Source organism: Calidris pugnax, unplaced genomic scaffold (assembly GCF_001431845.1).
Source record: "Calidris pugnax isolate Ruff unplaced genomic scaffold, ASM143184v1 scaffold28, whole genome shotgun sequence".
Lineage (NCBI taxonomy): Eukaryota > Metazoa > Chordata > Aves > Charadriiformes > Scolopacidae > Calidris > Calidris pugnax.
Window position 1 is genome coordinate 157,758 of NW_015090842.1, and position 17,948 is coordinate 175,705.

The 17,948-nt window shown below is 36.5% G+C and overlaps 1 protein-coding gene across 3 annotated transcripts in view; it reads right to left on the reverse strand.

The window, feature by feature from the left end:
• Nucleotides 1–17,873, reverse strand: part of CEP89 (centrosomal protein 89kDa) — a 26,481-nt gene extending 8,608 nt beyond the window's left edge. The window contains exons 1-18 of one of the 3 annotated variants that reach the window (XM_014942464.1): nucleotides 17,684–17,873; nucleotides 15,797–15,903; nucleotides 14,397–14,552; nucleotides 13,578–13,779; nucleotides 12,288–12,393; nucleotides 11,730–11,758; nucleotides 10,505–10,559; nucleotides 10,153–10,371; nucleotides 9,631–9,773; nucleotides 9,210–9,260; nucleotides 8,003–8,086; nucleotides 6,981–7,084; nucleotides 5,644–5,759; nucleotides 4,856–5,036; nucleotides 3,761–3,928; nucleotides 3,025–3,166; nucleotides 2,469–2,558; nucleotides 1,604–1,702 (exon numbers count right to left, since the gene is read on the reverse strand). In XM_014942464.1, the coding sequence (XP_014797950.1) occupies nucleotides 1,604–1,702; nucleotides 2,469–2,558; nucleotides 3,025–3,166; nucleotides 3,761–3,928; nucleotides 4,856–5,036; nucleotides 5,644–5,759; nucleotides 6,981–7,084; nucleotides 8,003–8,086; nucleotides 9,210–9,260; nucleotides 9,631–9,773; nucleotides 10,153–10,371; nucleotides 10,505–10,559; nucleotides 11,730–11,758; nucleotides 12,288–12,393; nucleotides 13,578–13,779; nucleotides 14,397–14,552; nucleotides 15,797–15,903; nucleotides 17,684–17,722 (2,091 nt within the window). In that variant the 5' untranslated portion in view covers nucleotides 17,723–17,873. The remainder of the gene's footprint in view (nucleotides 1–1,603; nucleotides 1,703–2,468; nucleotides 2,559–3,024; nucleotides 3,167–3,760; nucleotides 3,929–4,855; nucleotides 5,037–5,643; nucleotides 5,760–6,980; nucleotides 7,085–8,002; nucleotides 8,087–9,209; nucleotides 9,261–9,630; nucleotides 9,774–10,152; nucleotides 10,372–10,504; nucleotides 10,560–11,729; nucleotides 11,759–12,287; nucleotides 12,394–13,577; nucleotides 13,780–14,396; nucleotides 14,553–15,796; nucleotides 15,904–17,683) is intronic. The other 2 variants (XM_014942466.1, XM_014942465.1) reach the window with 2 other exon arrangements.
• Between the last annotated feature and the right edge of the window lie 75 nt (nucleotides 17,874–17,948).

The following is a 17,948-nucleotide window of genomic DNA, read 5'->3' on the forward strand; positions in this document are numbered from 1 at the left end:
GGGGGGGGGGGGGGGGGGAAGGCATTTTTATGCATGTGCTGCAAGCTATATAATGCTTTCCACAAACTGTTTCCTTTTGAGTTTCATTTTCTAGAGGCACTAGGATAGTGATAAATAATAGTATTTACCTAGAACATTAGTCACTCAGTATTTAAGGCTGACTTTCATGGGTTTTTCCCTAGCTTTTCCCTGTTGGGAACCAGTCACGCTGCCCAGCTGCTTAGGTTCCCAGAGAATTCCTCAGAGCGCAGGTGGATGCTCTTCCTGTGACGCTGCGGGAGGACAGCGGTGACCACGTTCTCTCTGAGCAGAGGGTGCGTGGAGCTGGCCTGGAGGAAGCACACAGCACAGGAAACCAGCCAGACTTTCCCCTCTGTCAGTAAATGCCTCCTCCAGCTCTGGACCCGGAACCTCAAATTCTCTCTTTATGGCCTATAATTATTTCAAAGAACTAGAGAGAACTTCCTCTTTCGTTTACCATTTAAAAGGCTTCTACAGGACAGCAGCCAATGCTATTGGTGAAATCCATTTTCATCTCGTGGTCATAGATCGTGCAGCTCACAGGAGGTGTGTGTTTGAAGCTGCCCTGAGATGGTCCCAGGCTGTGGCTGCCCCTGTTGGCTTCCTGTGCCTGCTCATCACCTGCCAGCTGGAGCTGTGTCACCTGCACGGGACGGCTGTGAAATCAACGGGGCACAGAGGGCGGAGGCGCACCACTGTCTGACCTAATGACTGGGGCATGAAACTAGATATGAGGGATACCTAGTTCTGGTCCTGCTCCTATGACTGTTGATAACCAGGTCTGTTTAAAACACGTGGGGTGCCAGGTGCCCGTGGGAGTTAGCCCCGCTCAGGGCAGCTCTGGGCACGCCGACAGCCCTCGCAGCAGGCTCCTTCCTCTGGCTACTTCAGGGCAAGCCTGAAAAATTAGCTGAAATAAACCAAATGAAGTAGAACTGAACTTAATTTGTTTTAAAAATTAAAATACCAAAGTAGGTTTTGTTTCCTTAACATAGATCCTGTGCAAAAATGGTTTATTTTTCTGAATATTTGTATTCAAGCTATTTGATAGTGCTCTACGGTTATTTTCTGAGTATCCTATGGTTGTACTGATAACCTACAGAACATTTTGCAGTGAGTGACATTTTGTAAAGTTTGTTTACAGTAATTGCTAAGTCCCAAGCTAAAAATAAATGGAATCACTTTTAATTTGCTACCTAACTTAAGCGTACATAGTTTAAAATATGTAATAAAGCAGTATACATAAATATCTACGTGGCTTTGGGTTTTATTTTAGCAATAGCCTGTTACTTAGCTTTAAAGACTTTCACAGTGATTCTGTGTTTAATAATTGATTTGCCAGATCTTATTGATTTTGAGGTTTCTCAATGAAAAACATGATTTTTGTTCATTTACTTTCTCCGAAAGAAACCACTAAAAGGAGCACTCTGGACCAGAAGACGGGATCCACTTTTACATGCAAAGCACAAGTGACCTGGCTTCAGAGGGCACTGATGGGAAGGGAACAGAATCGACAGCTTTCTGGGGGACCCGTCTATGGGGCGTGCGCCCCGTGTCTGCAGGGCCCCCAGCCCTCCCTCACCTCGGTCACATCTGCAGCCATGTGGAAGAAGCCCCAGGGAATCTTGTGACATGCACACAGTGCATCTGACCTGGAACACAGGACTGGGTGACCTTGTGTCTGCCAAAACACGAGGCAGTGAATTCACCAAAAGGTAAACCTAAGATCTCTGGTTATGTCTAAGAAGTAGAACAGACTCACATTGTAGATGTTTGCAAGTAACTCAACCCCGTAGGATAGAAGCTTTTCTCTCATACGCAATCCGAGGACTGTACGCTATAATGCATATGATATAATACGTATTTCTTATCTTGTATCTTACTGAAATAGCTGAAGATGGCTAAAACAAATGCAAAACACCCTTTTCTAAGGTAAGAAATAGGATAACAATCAAATTACCAGTAATTATATCACCCTTTCAGAAACTGAATGCATTTTAAATAGTGTTATCACTGGAGACAGATACACCTAAATCAATGCCCGAACAGTAGGTTTATTCTGTAACTCAATGTAGAGGGAAATTATGAAAGTAACATGTATCACTTTCTATATAGAGAAGCTAATATGCCAGATACCCTTCTCCTTCCTTTTTTGAGTTTACAGTAAAAGCAAAGTACAAATGAAGTATAATTTTGAATTCTTTTTACAAGTGGTCATAATTCTCCAGGTAAGGAGGTACATGCAATGACCTGGCAGACATACAATGTACAAATATAATGGAAAAATATCTTTCTGAAAACTATAATGATGGTCCATTTTGCTTTTTAAAAACTCTTGGTAAAATAATCCATGTCTCATAAAAACACTGACACAGATTAACTACTGACTCTGCTCATTAAAAAACCAAGACATTTTATATGATATTTAGCTTAGAAATACTGCTTACCTTAACTTTTTCTTCCAGTCTTCCTAAGCGTAGACTGCCTTCTACTATTTTGTTAAGAACACCATGATTCTCATTTTCCAAACATTTGGCCTGCAAACATATACATAACTAAATGTAATCCTTAATTTAGACAGGGCAGACAAAATCCATACACTGAGGAAGACAAGCTCTTCTGTTTTGAGCTCCAACAGTCTGAAGAACTAAGATGGAAAAAGAATCCTGAAAATTATTTTAATAATGGCTACTTAATAATTTGTCAAGTGACCACAAATACTGTCTCACTAACAAAACACTTAGCAGACCCTAATGCTGATGTGAGTTAAGGCTTAATTAAGTTACCTCCAGAAATTAGGTTAGTTGCCTTTAACCACTCTTCCAGAAAATAATGTTCTGTTGCTCCTATCCTATTTACAAAAGTCTATTTAAATAGTTAAACCCTTAAACTGAAATTTTAGCCTTCTTTTTTGATAATTCAAATTAACGATAAGTTGTGCCAGTAGGATGATAACTGTGTGAAATATCTATTAAGCTATATTAATTATTTAAATGTAATTACCAAAAAAATAAGATGGTCACGTTCCTGCGCTATCTTCTCCACCAAACCAATAAGGTTTGTTAAATAGTGATGAGCTGCAACTTCTTTTTCCATTGCTTCCTCCAACTGCAGTTTCAGAAGACCTATTTTCTTCTTTAATTGCCTATAAAATTAACAGAAAAAGAAAAATATTCTGAGTGGAAATTAATAACAACATTAAAAGAACCTGCATTGCATGTGCAAATCAAGTCTCAAAATATTTGCAATGCTGAAAGTATTTCCCACTTTCAGGGACTGTTTTTCTTTACAATATATTGTGCGAATAACAGCAGTAACAATGATTTAAAAGACTAGTTTGTGCAATGGCTACAAGCTCATTTTTTTAAGAAATGTAACAATAATACTGTTTTTACTTTTTAAAGTATTGAACCACCTGGGTACACAAGATGGTCTGCAAATAGCGTAATACCCTATTTTTCAGGTGAGTACAAATTGCTATGGCTAACTTATAGCATTAAAGAGATATTCTTAATTTGCATGTAGGCATAGAAAATTGTGCATGAAAATGTATAAAGCTTAGCAAAATTCCTTGACAACCAGGCCTTTAAATGCGACAAAGATGTGTTTAGGAAATATGTTTTTTCTGTAATAGGTAGAAATTACACAATGTGGGATGTCAGTATTTTTACAGGTATTTCTGCTGTTATTTTTAGACATACAAGTATTTCTAGATAAGAAAATGAGAATGTAATATGACCTGTTTGTCTTTCGTGTCAATTCCATCTCAGTTTCTAGGATCTTGTTGTCAGCCATGAAGTTATTTTTCTCTAAAAGCAGTTTCTTCTTGTGAGCTTCCAGCGATGTTATCTTTCCCATTAGTTCTTCCACCTCATAGCGCTTTTTCTCCTGCTCCTGTTGTAAATGGCTACAAAACCCAACGGCATAGAACAGGAGTCAGACCTAGATGCCTAGACCTACTTCACTAAAAAGCTAAGTTACAGTAAAATACGCATGTAGAAGGTATGAAACAGATACATGGAGAATGCTTAGTGTTCAGTGGTGACATCAGAGAGAGGCATTAAAATCTCATGACATGCCAAATCATGAATGGAGCATAACACAAACTATTCAACTAATTAATCCTGACTGCACCTGAAACAAAATTTAAATTATAAAAATACTTCTACATTCCAAATGTATTCCCTTCCTAATTTTTTTCAAAGAAATTACTAGCAGTGCCAAAAAACAAGGTCTGAGAACTTATCAGGAAGGCACTGTACCAAAAAACAGTAACCTGCACTCTCCTAAGCCTTGAGAGCAAAGAAATTTACAGAATGTCTTTAGAAAAACATTACAGACTATGCTGCAAGACAGCACTTTTCTGTTGTGCTGTTTCGTGTTATTTTCATATTTTAAAGACTGGAGGAATTTAGTATTTTTGGTTTAGAATTACAGGATCCTTCAGACATTTTCCTGAAGATGGGAACAAAGGATTGAGAACATTTTATATACAGTGTTCACAGACGTAAATAGATTTGACCAAAAAGGTATTTTTAATGCCTCCTCTTCATGTATTTAAAAGGGTACATTTAGCAGTACATACTCTATGGTAGAAACACTTCTACTGATGTCTCGATATCTAGGATTTTCTTCTGTAGTTTCAATTGTCTATAAGAAGTGAGACAGGATTTTTGAAGTATTTCTTTAACTTTCTCTGTACTTTGGTAGTTACCTTCCTAGATTACCAGCGTATGTTTCCACTCGCCTTCTACCCAGCCTGGTGCATATATGGATCTGTTCACATCAATGCTTTGCAGAATTGTTTCTCTGTGCCCCATATGTAAGCTCGTACCTTTTTAAATCATTCACCAAAGCAAAGTGCTCCTCTGCTGCTATTCTGCTGTTCAGTTTGGCTTTCAGCTCTTCACAGGTAGAACACAAAGCTTCCAACTGCTTCTGGTACTCTGCTATCTCTTCTTCTTGTCTCTTTTTCTTACCTTCCAAGATTATTATCTGTTTTGTCAATTTTGAAGCTTTTGGAAGGAAAAAAACCACAAAGCTGGGTACAGCAGAACTAATTTGATCACCTAGTGAAATTCCAACTAAACCAGTAATAACGTTAATTCCTAGTTGTTCACGTAGATTTAAGGAGATTCAAACTATAAAAGCGTAAAATCAACTACTACTACTTATGATATAATTAACTATATTAAATGACAAACCTTGGTTACAAAGCAGAATATTAAAAAACCCTACAAATTCTAACTTGAACATTTAAATAAGCAAATAATATCTCACAAATACCAACACGTAAAGTTTAAAGTGCTCTTAAATTATGAAAATTAGTGTATTGCTGTTTAACAGTTCCTGTCACTTTTTCAGAGGAAGCAAGTCAAAATAGAGTGTGCTGTGTAGTGTCAATAGGTGATACTGATGTTTCTGTTCAGTATCAGTTGACAACAGAGCTTGATCTCATATTAATATTACCTCCATTCAGCAATGCTTTGTCAGGTATATATGAAGGTAGAAAGAACACCCAAAACCAAAATCCCCCCCAAAACACCAACCAACCAAACAAAAAGTCCTCCATAAACAAACAAAACCCCCAAACTTGCAGTACTAGCAACTCAAGCACTTTACCTTCTTGAACATGTTGTCTGTGACTATCTCTGGCTTTAGCTTGTTGAATTTCAAGTTGCTCCATCAACAATCCATTTTCTTCCAAGACCAGCTTGGCCTGAGTTTGCAGTTGCTGCCTGCAATGACAACTGGCTTATAAATAAAATAAAATAAAATTCAAATATTTAAGTTCTGTCCAAAGGAAAAAAAACCACAACTGACTTCCAATAGTGTAAACTTATAAAATCATGTTTGAACCTCTTTAAAAAACAAATTAAAAACCCATGTTGAAAGCAATGTCTGGACACAAGGTAAGCTTATTAGAGGCATGAACTCACAACCCTCAAAATGTAAATTATTTTAAATAATGTTTAAAATCTTTGACTAACTAAAGCAAAAATTCCACGTACAAAGAAGCTACATAATGGTGCCAGATGATTAGGAGACAGCTATGTAAGTACTAACTGAAACAAATTTCTTCTCAAAATATGCAACAAATTCTTGGATAGGATATAGATTTACTTGGCTTTGATCTCTAGAATAATACTGCCAGTGTGTTTTATGGGCCTGTACAGAAGATGGGCGTTTAAACAGAAAGCAACATTGTCCTTCCTGAGCCTTTGTTCTGCTAAAATAGAAAGGCCAATCTGTCAAAACTCCAGATAAAAGAGGCCCTGCATTTCCTTGGCTACACCTTTCTCTGTACTTAAATAAAGATGGCTGGGACTCTCCAGAGATTTCCATATAGTCGTGTTGTTATTGCACAGCCTCTCCTAGAAGGACCTATTCTAACATACCCCAGGACTACACTGCCTTTTTCCTTATGGCTCTTGTCCTAAAAAGCTCACAATCATCTTGCGATGACCCAGTAAGACCAGTCTCTTCTCCATCTCAGTTGCCAATTGATGAATGCCTGACTTAGGTAAATTGGTTTTAAGCCTCATATGTATTTTATACTACTTAACTTCATGTGCATTGTTTCATTTCTCAAGAACACTAAATTCTTGTAATGGCATATACCAATACCATTTTATATCAACAAAAAACTGATGTCATTGGCACATCCCTACTATCAGTAGAAGTGTAAAAGTTAAGCATGCAGGGTCTGGGACAGAATTACATGTGCAAACTTCATGTGCAAAACTGCACTATTTAATCTTTACTCCAAAATTATTTCAGGCATTGCAGATCAGCATTGTTCCGACAAGACATAATCATGACCCTATTAACTCTTCAGCAAAATGTAATTTGCTTGAGGGGAACAAGATATTTCCTTAAGATCTGTAATCTTAATAGTTTGCATGCAACAAGCAAAATAATAAATAGCTTTTACATTAATTTCTACTAATATAACTTGCCATTCTGTAGGGGTAATGAAGTTATTTTTATTCAATTGCTTATGCAGGTCTTCATTCTCTCTCACCAGCTCTTCAACTCGTGCTTTAAAATTCTTCATATCCTCCTGGAAAACAAAGAACTCCACATAACTTTCTTCCAGGGTAAGTTTTTTTTTTTTTAATTTTTACATCAACAAAAACTTACATAAATATACTTTGGTATATTTATGTATACCTGGTGACTTCTGCTAATAGCATACTATCCCAGTGCTCACTCATCTTCAATTCAGGTGTGTCTACTTAACTTTTACATTGCTTTCAATCTAGTAATATTTGATTAAAAATATAGATATTTGAATCGTGCCACGTTTTTGCCAAGTGTCATTTGAATTAAGCAAGTTGTAGATCCTTAAAATACAGATATAAGAAACTGAATTCTGGAAATTACTAGATAATACTATATATTTTCAGTATGCATGACATGAATTTGAATATGGTAGGACAATACAGTGAAATTACAGTGATATAAACCCCTCAGTGTTTTCTGCTTATTTTACGGCTGAAGTTTTTGAGGGAAATAAATTATTTTGAATAAAATTTGCTTCTGCTTTGAAGCAAATCACCATTTTTCAAAGATTCAGTGACAAAAAAGTACTTCTAAAGAGCAAAAAGAGTATGCCCATTCCTTAAATAACTGGAAATAAATATTCTTCTACCACAAAGTCCACAGGCCTGTAACTGGAAGAGCAGCTATACAGGGCACTCCATCCCATTATGAATGACAATAGTAAATACTTTCTACCACCCATTGTTTATGGTTTACTCTATTCAGACAGCACAATTCTTGTACATCTCAGTGTAGTGCCTGCTTCTACCAATTAAGCCAAGTAGGATAAGACAGCACAATAACTATGCATGTAAAAGTAAAACAAAGTCATTTTTCATTTTAGGTGGAAAACAGCTTTGACAAAATTCTTAAAAAAATTTCAGTAATTTATTTCTGCTTTAGTATAAAAGTATATTTTCTTTAAGTGGCAACTTGCCTCATGTTCAAGATGTAAATCTTCCTTTTCTCTTATTCTATCTTCATATGCCAACAGAAGAGGTGACAAATACTTCATATCCAACTTAAAAAAATTGTGAAAAATCAATCCATATAAATCAATTACAAACTATAATCTGAGTATTTTTACTACTTTTCTTGCTATATATTGCTAGTTTTAAAAGCTATTAAGGGTTTTTGAATATGCCTTGCAGACAAAATTGCAGGATTTGTACAAGCACGCAGACCACCATATGCAAAATGATGCTGCAGAAGCACTCAGTATCACCACCTCAGGAGCAAGCTTTGGCAGGGACAAGGCTGGATGCGGTATTTGCACACTTCACTACAAAGCAGCTATTGCTTATCAGTATATGTAACACAGCAGAATGTGGATGCAAATGAATACAAAGCCAAACTGAAACACTATAGTGAATACAGTTAATAATAATCAAATTTCGTCCAGATTCATTCGTAAATGAAAAAGGAATTTTTACACTCTCAAACCTGCATCGTTAAAACTAAATACATACGTATGTGATTCTTGGATATTATAGCTAGAAAGACAGAGCAGGAGGAGGATTTTCCTATTTCTGTATAGTTCTGAATAACAGTGAGGAAGGAAAATTTAAAATCTGATTAGCATTTCAAGGAGAAATTGTTTCCCATGTTACAAATGCATTCAATTTCACAGACTATTTATTTGCCTTCTCCTTGCCAGAACTCCATAGGCAACTAGTGGACCCATGACCATTCTTATCATCAGAATCATTGATATAAACTTTTCTTTTAGTATCATCTTTAAAGTAATCACAATAGAAGATTAACAATTAAGAGGATTAACAATTAAGCAACAGACCTTGAAGCTGTTCCTTTAACAAAACCACATGTTAGACAATACTAAGTGAAGATGGTATTTATGATTCTCAGGGTAACAGTACTTCTACTTCATTTGCATTCAGTGGTTCAAAGTTGGTGATTATATGCAGTCTGTAACTTACTGTAAATTCACCTGGAGCTACACACATTTATTGTGAAGTTCTGCCCTTCATCTTTTTATGCAACAAACATAAATATTTATAATATTCTACTAGTATGTGATAGTTCAGCAGAGTAATTAAATAATACTCTGAATATTTTGGTTCCAGTAAAAAAATTCTACTACTTTACTTAGAAAGTAATGAATAGATAAGTGAAAATATTCTTACCAGCCATGGGGGTGGTGGTCCTTTCATGGGTAAACTTTTCAGTCTTGGATGCTAAAGTAGATTTTTAAAAAGATACTGAAATTATTTCCTGCTTTTTGAAGCACCAACCACCATCCATTGCATTCACAGCTATTACCCTGAACAGCTTTTGTTTCTGATTGTATGTGTTACAGATTTAACACACACTCAGCAAAGTCAACAAAAATGGAAGGTCATTATCTTACTAATACAGGAGAAAATCTAACTTGAAGAAGTTAGACTTAGCTATAAATGTTTATTTTAAATTTAATACAAAGCCTATGCCATTTTTAGACTTTGTGGCAAATTCGGAGAAAACAGTCTTAAAAACTCAAAGATTAATGAAAGGACAATGGGAATGGGACATTTCAGTACAAACTGCCTTTATAACCAAGATTCTCACCTCTTCCCAGGACAATGGCCTGAATTTAGTTTGATAGCGACTTAATTCTACATTTAAACGATGGACCGTCATTTTCAAAGCATCGTTTTCATCTACCAGTTCTTGTGCTTGTTGTCTGAGAGAAAGTAATTCTGTAGCCTCCTCTATTAAAACAAATATCCAACAAGAAAGTTCAATCAAAATTCAAGAAGTGATCACAATAATTTGTTAATTGTAAGGAAAAAAAAAATCTCAATAAACTAACATCATAAGAGAACTTCTCTCAAAATACTGTAATGGAATAATCCCATGAAGAATTACTAACAAAAACCATTACATTTCAAACAATCAAATAATTTTTTTTCATGACCATGTAAATATTCCTTGGCAAAATTTCTACAAATGTAGAAAATACTGCTCAGAAATTACTTCTGCATAGATAATTGCTCAGATCAATGGAAACCTACTACTGCAGGAATAGACTGTAAGAAATTAGAAAAATAAAACAAATTAACTATAGAATAGTTTATGTATTTCTCCCACCTTCTCGATATGATTTCTCTGTAGCTTCTTTAAGTCTCCTGTTTTCTTGTTCTAGTCTCTTCAGCTTTAATTGCTGTTCTTCTATTTGCTGCTTTGTTCTCTCAAATTGTTGGACCATAGCCTGGTACGCTTTGGTCAGAGACCAGTTTTCTTGTTTTAGTTCTCTGAACTTTTCTTTAGTCTTATTTTCCCGTGCTTGCCTTGCCCGAATCGACACATCTGCAATGCCACAGTATGATGTATTTAAATGGTGTTCAGACTTGAATACAAGTTTCAGCAAATGATTTTTGTATACATATGCATATTGTTAAAGTGAAGATTTGTAGTAAAGTCATAGAAAAATCAAAAGTACCTGGGGATGGTGGAGGCTTTTCACATATCAGATTTTCAGCCAATGATATTTCTTCCTAGCAGAGAAATAAAAAATGAGACAATCTGCTTTAACAGTTATCCTTTCTGAAGTACTCTGAACAGCATCACCGATGGAGAACTTAAAAACCAGAACTTTTGAAACAGTTTCTTTTATATCAGAAACCGACAATATGCGACTTGGCATTTACCCATCTTAATATCATTTTGTCACTCATCACTGCTATCAGTCACTTGTGGACACTTGAAACTTAGTATTTTCTTTAGTTGTCAGAGATGTACAGTTCTCAAAACAAATTTTATGGCTGACATAGAAGTTACATAAACATAAAGCTTTTTGACCAAATAGGATGGATATTGCTCCCACTTGGTAGTTAAAATATGACTTCAGAATAGTCAATTATGATATGAACTGTCAGTCTCTAACTGGGAATCAGCAAATAAATTAAAATGTAAAATTCTCCTTTTGCTGGCCAGAAAAAAAAAAGTACCTATTTTTACATTTTCAGAAGGTTCTTTCATCAGGAAAGAACTACAGGCCGAATTTATATTAATGTATTTACTTGAGGTGAGCATAACTGATATACAGACTTTCTCCATGCTGCTTTTATGAAACAGCAGTGAAGTTCTGTAAGGATATGATGCCATGTAATTTAACATACCACAACACCGATGACTACGTGACTCAAAACTCAAGAACAGTTTCTAAAGAAAATATATGTGGTCAAGAACTCGAGGAAAAAAAGCGATGTTAAGAATGGAAGAACTGACCATTTTTGTAAATAATATTCCAGCAAGTTGATCTGAGAAACAAAACTCTTGAGTATTCTTTTTAAGCTTATGAAAGCAGTCAGATGGGCCCAGCTGGAAAACTAGACAGAAATCTGGTAGAAGTCAGGCTCATAATTTGAAAATTATCAGTAAAAGTTATATCTTGCTATAACATGGCACTCCCTCTTTCTTTCCCATGAGGAACAACAGAAGATATATTTTTAAAAAAATATAAATAAACCTCAACTTTTGTATGGCCTAGTTACCTATATAGTCGTATCTTTCAAAAGGAACAATTAGCCATTCTTTAACTCCAAAGGAAAAAGATTCCCTAGTGGCAACAAATTAGTTTTCTTTTAAGTGACTGTAAACTATCCGCTCTTTATAAACCTTTTTTTTTCCCCAAAATGCATCACAAATTTACCTTCACACCTTACCTTTAAATTCAAGCCAAGATGTCGGTCTTCTGTTAAAGAAGAACAGATCTTTCAGTCAATTAAAACCGGAAGTTATTTGTAAATCCATAAATTGTAAAGGTTCATATGGATATGTATGTACACATATTATATACTGCAAATAAATTCAAGAAAGTCCTCCACAAATTAGATCACTAACTTTCCATTCTTTCTGTCATGGTGTATCGGGATACTAATGTGAGACCTTACCTTACCTCACTATTGAAGAAATTAAATTCTATTGTTGTCTTCCACTATCCTTTTAGAGTTTACAGAGTTCACAAAACTTCTCCCCCATCTTTTTACACTGTCTGATAGTGGATGTTTAGGAGTTTTGGTTACGCAGTGAATACAGACCAAGATTTTTAATTTTCTTAGCTACTAGAAATTGCTAAGGATTTAGTAGCATTTCTTCCATTACCCTTTAAAAAAAAAAGTAATATATTGTTATCATATAGTATTAAATTTATTTTATTCAAAAGTTATTTTTCCCCATGGTGTTAAAAGGTATGGTATTTTGACTAAAATAAATTTATTTACCTTCTATTTGCATGTTTGACTCATGGACCACCACTTGAAACTCTGTTTCGTGAGAAGGTGTCTCTTTCTTGTCAACTTTAGTACCAGGAAATGCTGAAAACTCTTCCTATATGAAAAAAAGACAAGCCTATGTAAATCATGATAACACTATTAAAATAGCCCACGTCTTGATATCTGTATGAAACCTTCAGTGTACTAATGTCCCAGTCACATTTGGAATTGTACTCCAATATTTTAAGATAATAAATGATAAGACCGGGTTTTTCATTTTAGGGCTCATGTAACTAAAATCTAAACCTTACAGTGATCAGCAGGCAGTAGGAAGCTATGGTAGTCAGTTACTTCATGGGGTCAATATCCTCTGTCACCATATTCAGTCAGAAGAGCATGCCAAATTATCCTACATTTGCTTGTTCTTTTATCAAAACTTGCTCTTAATACAAGATCAAGCATTTATTTGGTTGATCCATTGGTTTATTTGGTTGAATCATTTATTTACTATATCACAGCTCTAATGAATAATTTTTAACATTGTCTCTGCTGTTTTGCCCCCGTTGATTACATACCATATCCTGCATATTCCACTCGTTCCCTTCCTTTGCATCCCCTCCTCTTACTATTATCTCTTCACCTAGGGGTGTTTTCTGATGTTTTTCATACATAGCATTTTATTGCCTCTTTATTACTCAGTTACTTCTTCCTGTTTGTTAAATTTTTGTATCATTTTGGATAGAGATGCAAACAACTTTAAAATGTGCCTTAGGAGTATTAACCTGCTCATTGCTGGTTAAGACAATCCAAACCTGTAGTGCAGAAAAACCCACTGGTCTTCAAGACAACAAGGCAATTTATTTTGCTTGATTCTGAATCTCCCTGTCTCTATACAGGTCTCTACTCGTTAGCACAATACTAAATCATTAACTAAGCTTTCACCACTTGTAAAAGTAAAGTTCCCCGTGCTTTTAACAAATAATCTACTATATGAGTATCACACTCAACATAAAATATTGGATATTTTACAAGACTAAATTATGCACAATAATTATACACAACATCAGTGTTTTCCCAATAAGGAAAGGCTCCTAATAATCACAGATATGGAATCTGTGAGGATCAAGAAACAAACCTAACTCATGTAGGAGTAAATGAAACACAAAAAGAAGCATATGAAATAAAAATCAAATAAATGTCTAAAGAGTAAGAAAAGAATGAAAAGCCTTAGAAATATTTAATATTTGCAGTAATATATTAAAACACAGTAAAAGGAATTAATGCATTTTAAAATTCTACCTTTTTATTTTTGCAGGGAACAGCATAAATAGCATTGGTGCTAAAGCTTCCTCCCCTTTTCTCATTACTCTGACAACTGGACTCTGCCTCTTTATCAGCATCTGAAAGATAGGTATCCATGTCCTCATCCTCACAATAGTTGCCTGACATTTCCAGGGACTGTACAGGAGATCTGTCACTACCATCAAGTTTCCAGTTGGGCCTGCAAGTAGAAAGCAGTTTAAAGCCTGTTTCAGTGTTGCTTACTCTTCAAAAAACAACCCAACCACTAGTAAAGTAGAACCATCAGTCTTAGAATATACACAAGTCCAAACAGCTGACACTAACAGACGTCCAAGTTTCTGTTCCCTGCAAACAGGGAATCTAGCCTATGTCTGTGCTTTAAAATAGACGATTAACAGTGGAGCTGTATTTTCTTTTCTATCTAAAAGAAAATGCCAAATTACAGACAGAAGGTTGCTAATTCTACCAAAAGAATAGACTGAAATAATTATTCAGTGCAAAGGAAATAATTCAGATCATCAGTGATGACCTGTTTGCATAACTGATCGACATTTGGCAGAAATAATACACGTTTTTACTTGTGACTGCCATACAATCCAAATCTCCCTCTCTGAAGATTGTATGCATGACATCACTTTATGAGAAATGGAACGAAGATTGTAGACACTTCAGACCCAATTTATGATGTAGTGAGAAAAAAAGTAAGTGGCCGTAACACCGGGAATTGAATTACTTTGCTTTATCTCTTTGGTAAAATTTTATCATTGACAGATTCTTTTTCTAATATCAGATATCAAAACAGAAAGTATACACTACCCCATTCTGAGCTCTGTGACTGTGGCATATGGTTCAAAGCATTCCTGTTCCACGTAGGTGGCATCACTTTCTGAAAGCGATCGCTGCCGAGGCTGAGGAATAGCAACAGTGCGCCCTGTTAGTGTTGTTGCAAGGATAGCTGCTGCTAAAGCAGATCTGGAAGAAAACAGAATAAAGCAATGAAACAATACTGATGTCTTCTCTGCGCTCTACATTTTACATTTTTTTCCATTGTAAAATGCCTTCGCTATTTAAGCAAAGCAAAATATTCACAGTTAACAAGTATAAACACCACTGAAAGTGCTAACGGACTGGTTATAAACTATTAACTCCCAAAGTAAAGCAGAAAACTAGGCAAGCTATCATAATACAGCGATCTAAGAGTAAAGTACAATACCTATCTGTTTTCCCAAATCTCATGCATGAAAATCATGAAATATACTGAGTTACATTCCCAAAATTGGCATTGATAATGTACAGTACTTAGCATTCACTTTAGCCATAACAATACTACCTGACGTTCTGTTGAAAAAGTGTTCCATGTTCTGCTATTTTGTCTCCTAGTTTCCATTATTCCCTACTCTGAACCTTTTACTGATGACTCTGAAGCTGTTAATAAATGCTTGCACTTAGCAGACTAGAGCAAGTGTTAGGTAGATAGAAGGGCCTATTTGTGGGATGCTACAGAGTATAATGAAGGGTAAGATGAAGAGGAAAAACCAAGTAGGAACAAAGATTAAAGGAGGGAAATGGTGAGGACTCCAACAGGAATGACAACATCTGGAGGTCAAAAAGGAACAAGAAATGAACTAGAATTACATAAGGACACTAGAAAGACCACAGAAAACAACAGAGAATTTAACTAAACATACAGAAAACAAAAACTGCAAGAAACTACAAATGAAAATAAATTTGTATTTTCTCTTTATGTAACTTTCTATACTGCTAATTCAAATCCATTCCAACATGGTTTTACATGCCAGTTTTTTAAGTCCCTGCTTTTTTTAATATACAATAAAATGGCATGTTACTAACATTTTTCTAATGCTTTTCTAATGAGTCTACTTACTTGTAGCAAGTACTGCTACAGTCCTACACTCTACTGTAGCACCCAAACTAAAAATGGCTCTAACTTCAATAGTCCATTTGTCTTTAATTGGTTCAGATTTATAATAAAGTTACATATTCATAATGGTCAGTGCGCTAATTATTTAGCATTCTTAGGAGTGGGAGAAAAATAGGTATCTTTAAAGTTCAAAGAAGGGAACTGCCCCAATTAAAAATATATTCCATTTATTAAGAGGTTTATGTAAATACTGCAGCAACAACATGCTTTTCTAGTATGCTACTGTAGTTGACAAAGCAAAAAGAACCAAAACCAAAACAAACTCAAAACCTACCTGGGCCTTTCTGGAGAAGGGTTTGGACTACGAGGGGGAGGGGTGCGGGGAACTGCAGGTTTAGGAGCTATGGTAGCAGCAGGGACCAGGCCATGAGCTATATGTTTCTAAACAATTTAAAATAAAATTAGTTGACAATGACTTTAAGGATCACAGTGAAAAAACACTGAATTGAGCATGCACAAAAACTAACAATATATTAAAAAAATGAAGAACAATTACATGCAGTTAATGTAAACAGAAAACTTGAAATGGCTCCAAGTTTAACTTTTTAATATGAACAGCTGCTAATGAAGGTTAAAAATGTAATTAACAAGACACCCATGAATGTAGGTTTTCCACCCACTATATCACAAATCTTTAATTTACTCAATTTGTTTGGGTTTTTTTCTACATATATATAAAATAATGAGTACTAGAAATTAATTTTTAAAAAGATTTGAACCCTGTTTCAGAGTAACAATATTAGTCCCTTTTTTGTAGAGTCTGTCAGTCAGAAGTAATCCTCAATCATAGCAGTATCAGATGGAAGAAAAAACTAAAAAACTATCACTAAACAATTCTTGCAAAGGTTCAAACTGAATTTTAAAAAAAAAAAACAAACCAACAAAAAACCCCATCCTGACGCATTTTTATCAGTAAATCCCACTTTTTTTGTTTTTTTTTTTTAAAGGCTAACATTAAATATAAATACTAGCTCAGAAAAACTGGGACCAGAGTTCCCTACAAAGAGTACTTTTAATGGAATCACATAATGGTTGAAGTTGGAAGGGAGCTCTGGATTGTCTAGTCCAAGTCCCCGCTCAGAGCAGGGTGAACTACTGAGGGCTGTGTGGGATCCTGTCCAGTTGGGTTTTTCCAAATGGGGAGACTCCATAGCCTCCCTGGGCCATCTGTTCCAGTGTTGGACCACACTCACAGTATTATTTTTATTATTATTATGTTTAATTTCCTGTGTTTGAATTTTGTTTGAATTTCTGCCCACTGCCTCTTGTTCTCTCTCAGGCATCAGAAAATATTATGTCCTACTAAAATCCATCATCTTCAAACAGATGCTACTTTTTTATGGAGTAAAACAGGCCCAGTTTCTGCTATTACTCCTACAGAGAATTTTGTAATGCAATTAATTGTCTTCTCCAGCAGGATAATGAACAGGTGAACTGAGAAGCACTTCTGTCTTTACAGGAAGCCACATCAAATAACTAAATCGTGCATGACAAAGACTGCCTTTTTACTCGGTTTTATCTTGCAAATGCACTGCTCCCTAATCCTGGAAGTCTGTCTGGAATGGACCGTTTGTTTACTAAGGGCTGTTGACTGTAGGTGTCTTACTATGATTACCAGGGAATACAGCTGAGGTAAAAGGATGCCATCATCCACAGTACAAGTAAGACAACAACAGAAAATCAATACTTTATTTTCATTCTAATATTTAAAAAGCTGAAATTACTTCACGTACGTTAAAAGACAATTCTCGGCACTACTGCTGAAACCCTACAACCACTGGCGGCTCTAAGCTTTTCATGAAGTTGTGCAAGTTTACTTGGCGGCACTGATGGCGTGCTTCCAGGATCACCTCAGCAAGCGCGGGAAGCGAGCGAGCTGCAGCGCCGCCGGCAGCCTGAGCCCCCCCCGGAGAGGGCAGGTGCCGGGAACACCTCCCCGCCAAAGCACCAGCACCCGGCCTCCGGACGCCTCCTTTCCTTTGTTTGAAATTTACTTCTCTCCCCATTTTTCACCTCAGCCAAACCGCCCCAACGGTCACTCGCGGGGCGCAACCGCCTTCCCGGGCGGCCTCCGCCCGTCCCGCCGAGCGCGGCCCTGCGCCTCCCTCGCTGGCCCTGCTTCACAGGGACGGCGGCCCGCCCCAGACTGGGCGATACTCACGAAGGGGCCCTTCCGGCCTCTCCTGAAACTAAACGCCATCTGGATCAGGCAGGGGACGGGTCCGCCACCGCCTCCCGGCTACTTTCTCCTCACTTCGGACGCTTCCCCCGTCGCGACCCGTCTGGTAACAAGGGCGCTGCGGATTTGCTGCGGGTCTGCGCTCCCCCAATCAGCGCGCGCATTACTCCCCCCTCCTTCGGCCTTAGCAACCTACCAGAGGCGAGGCCCACCCCACACCGGCATCTCATTCGCTCACGGGCGGCAG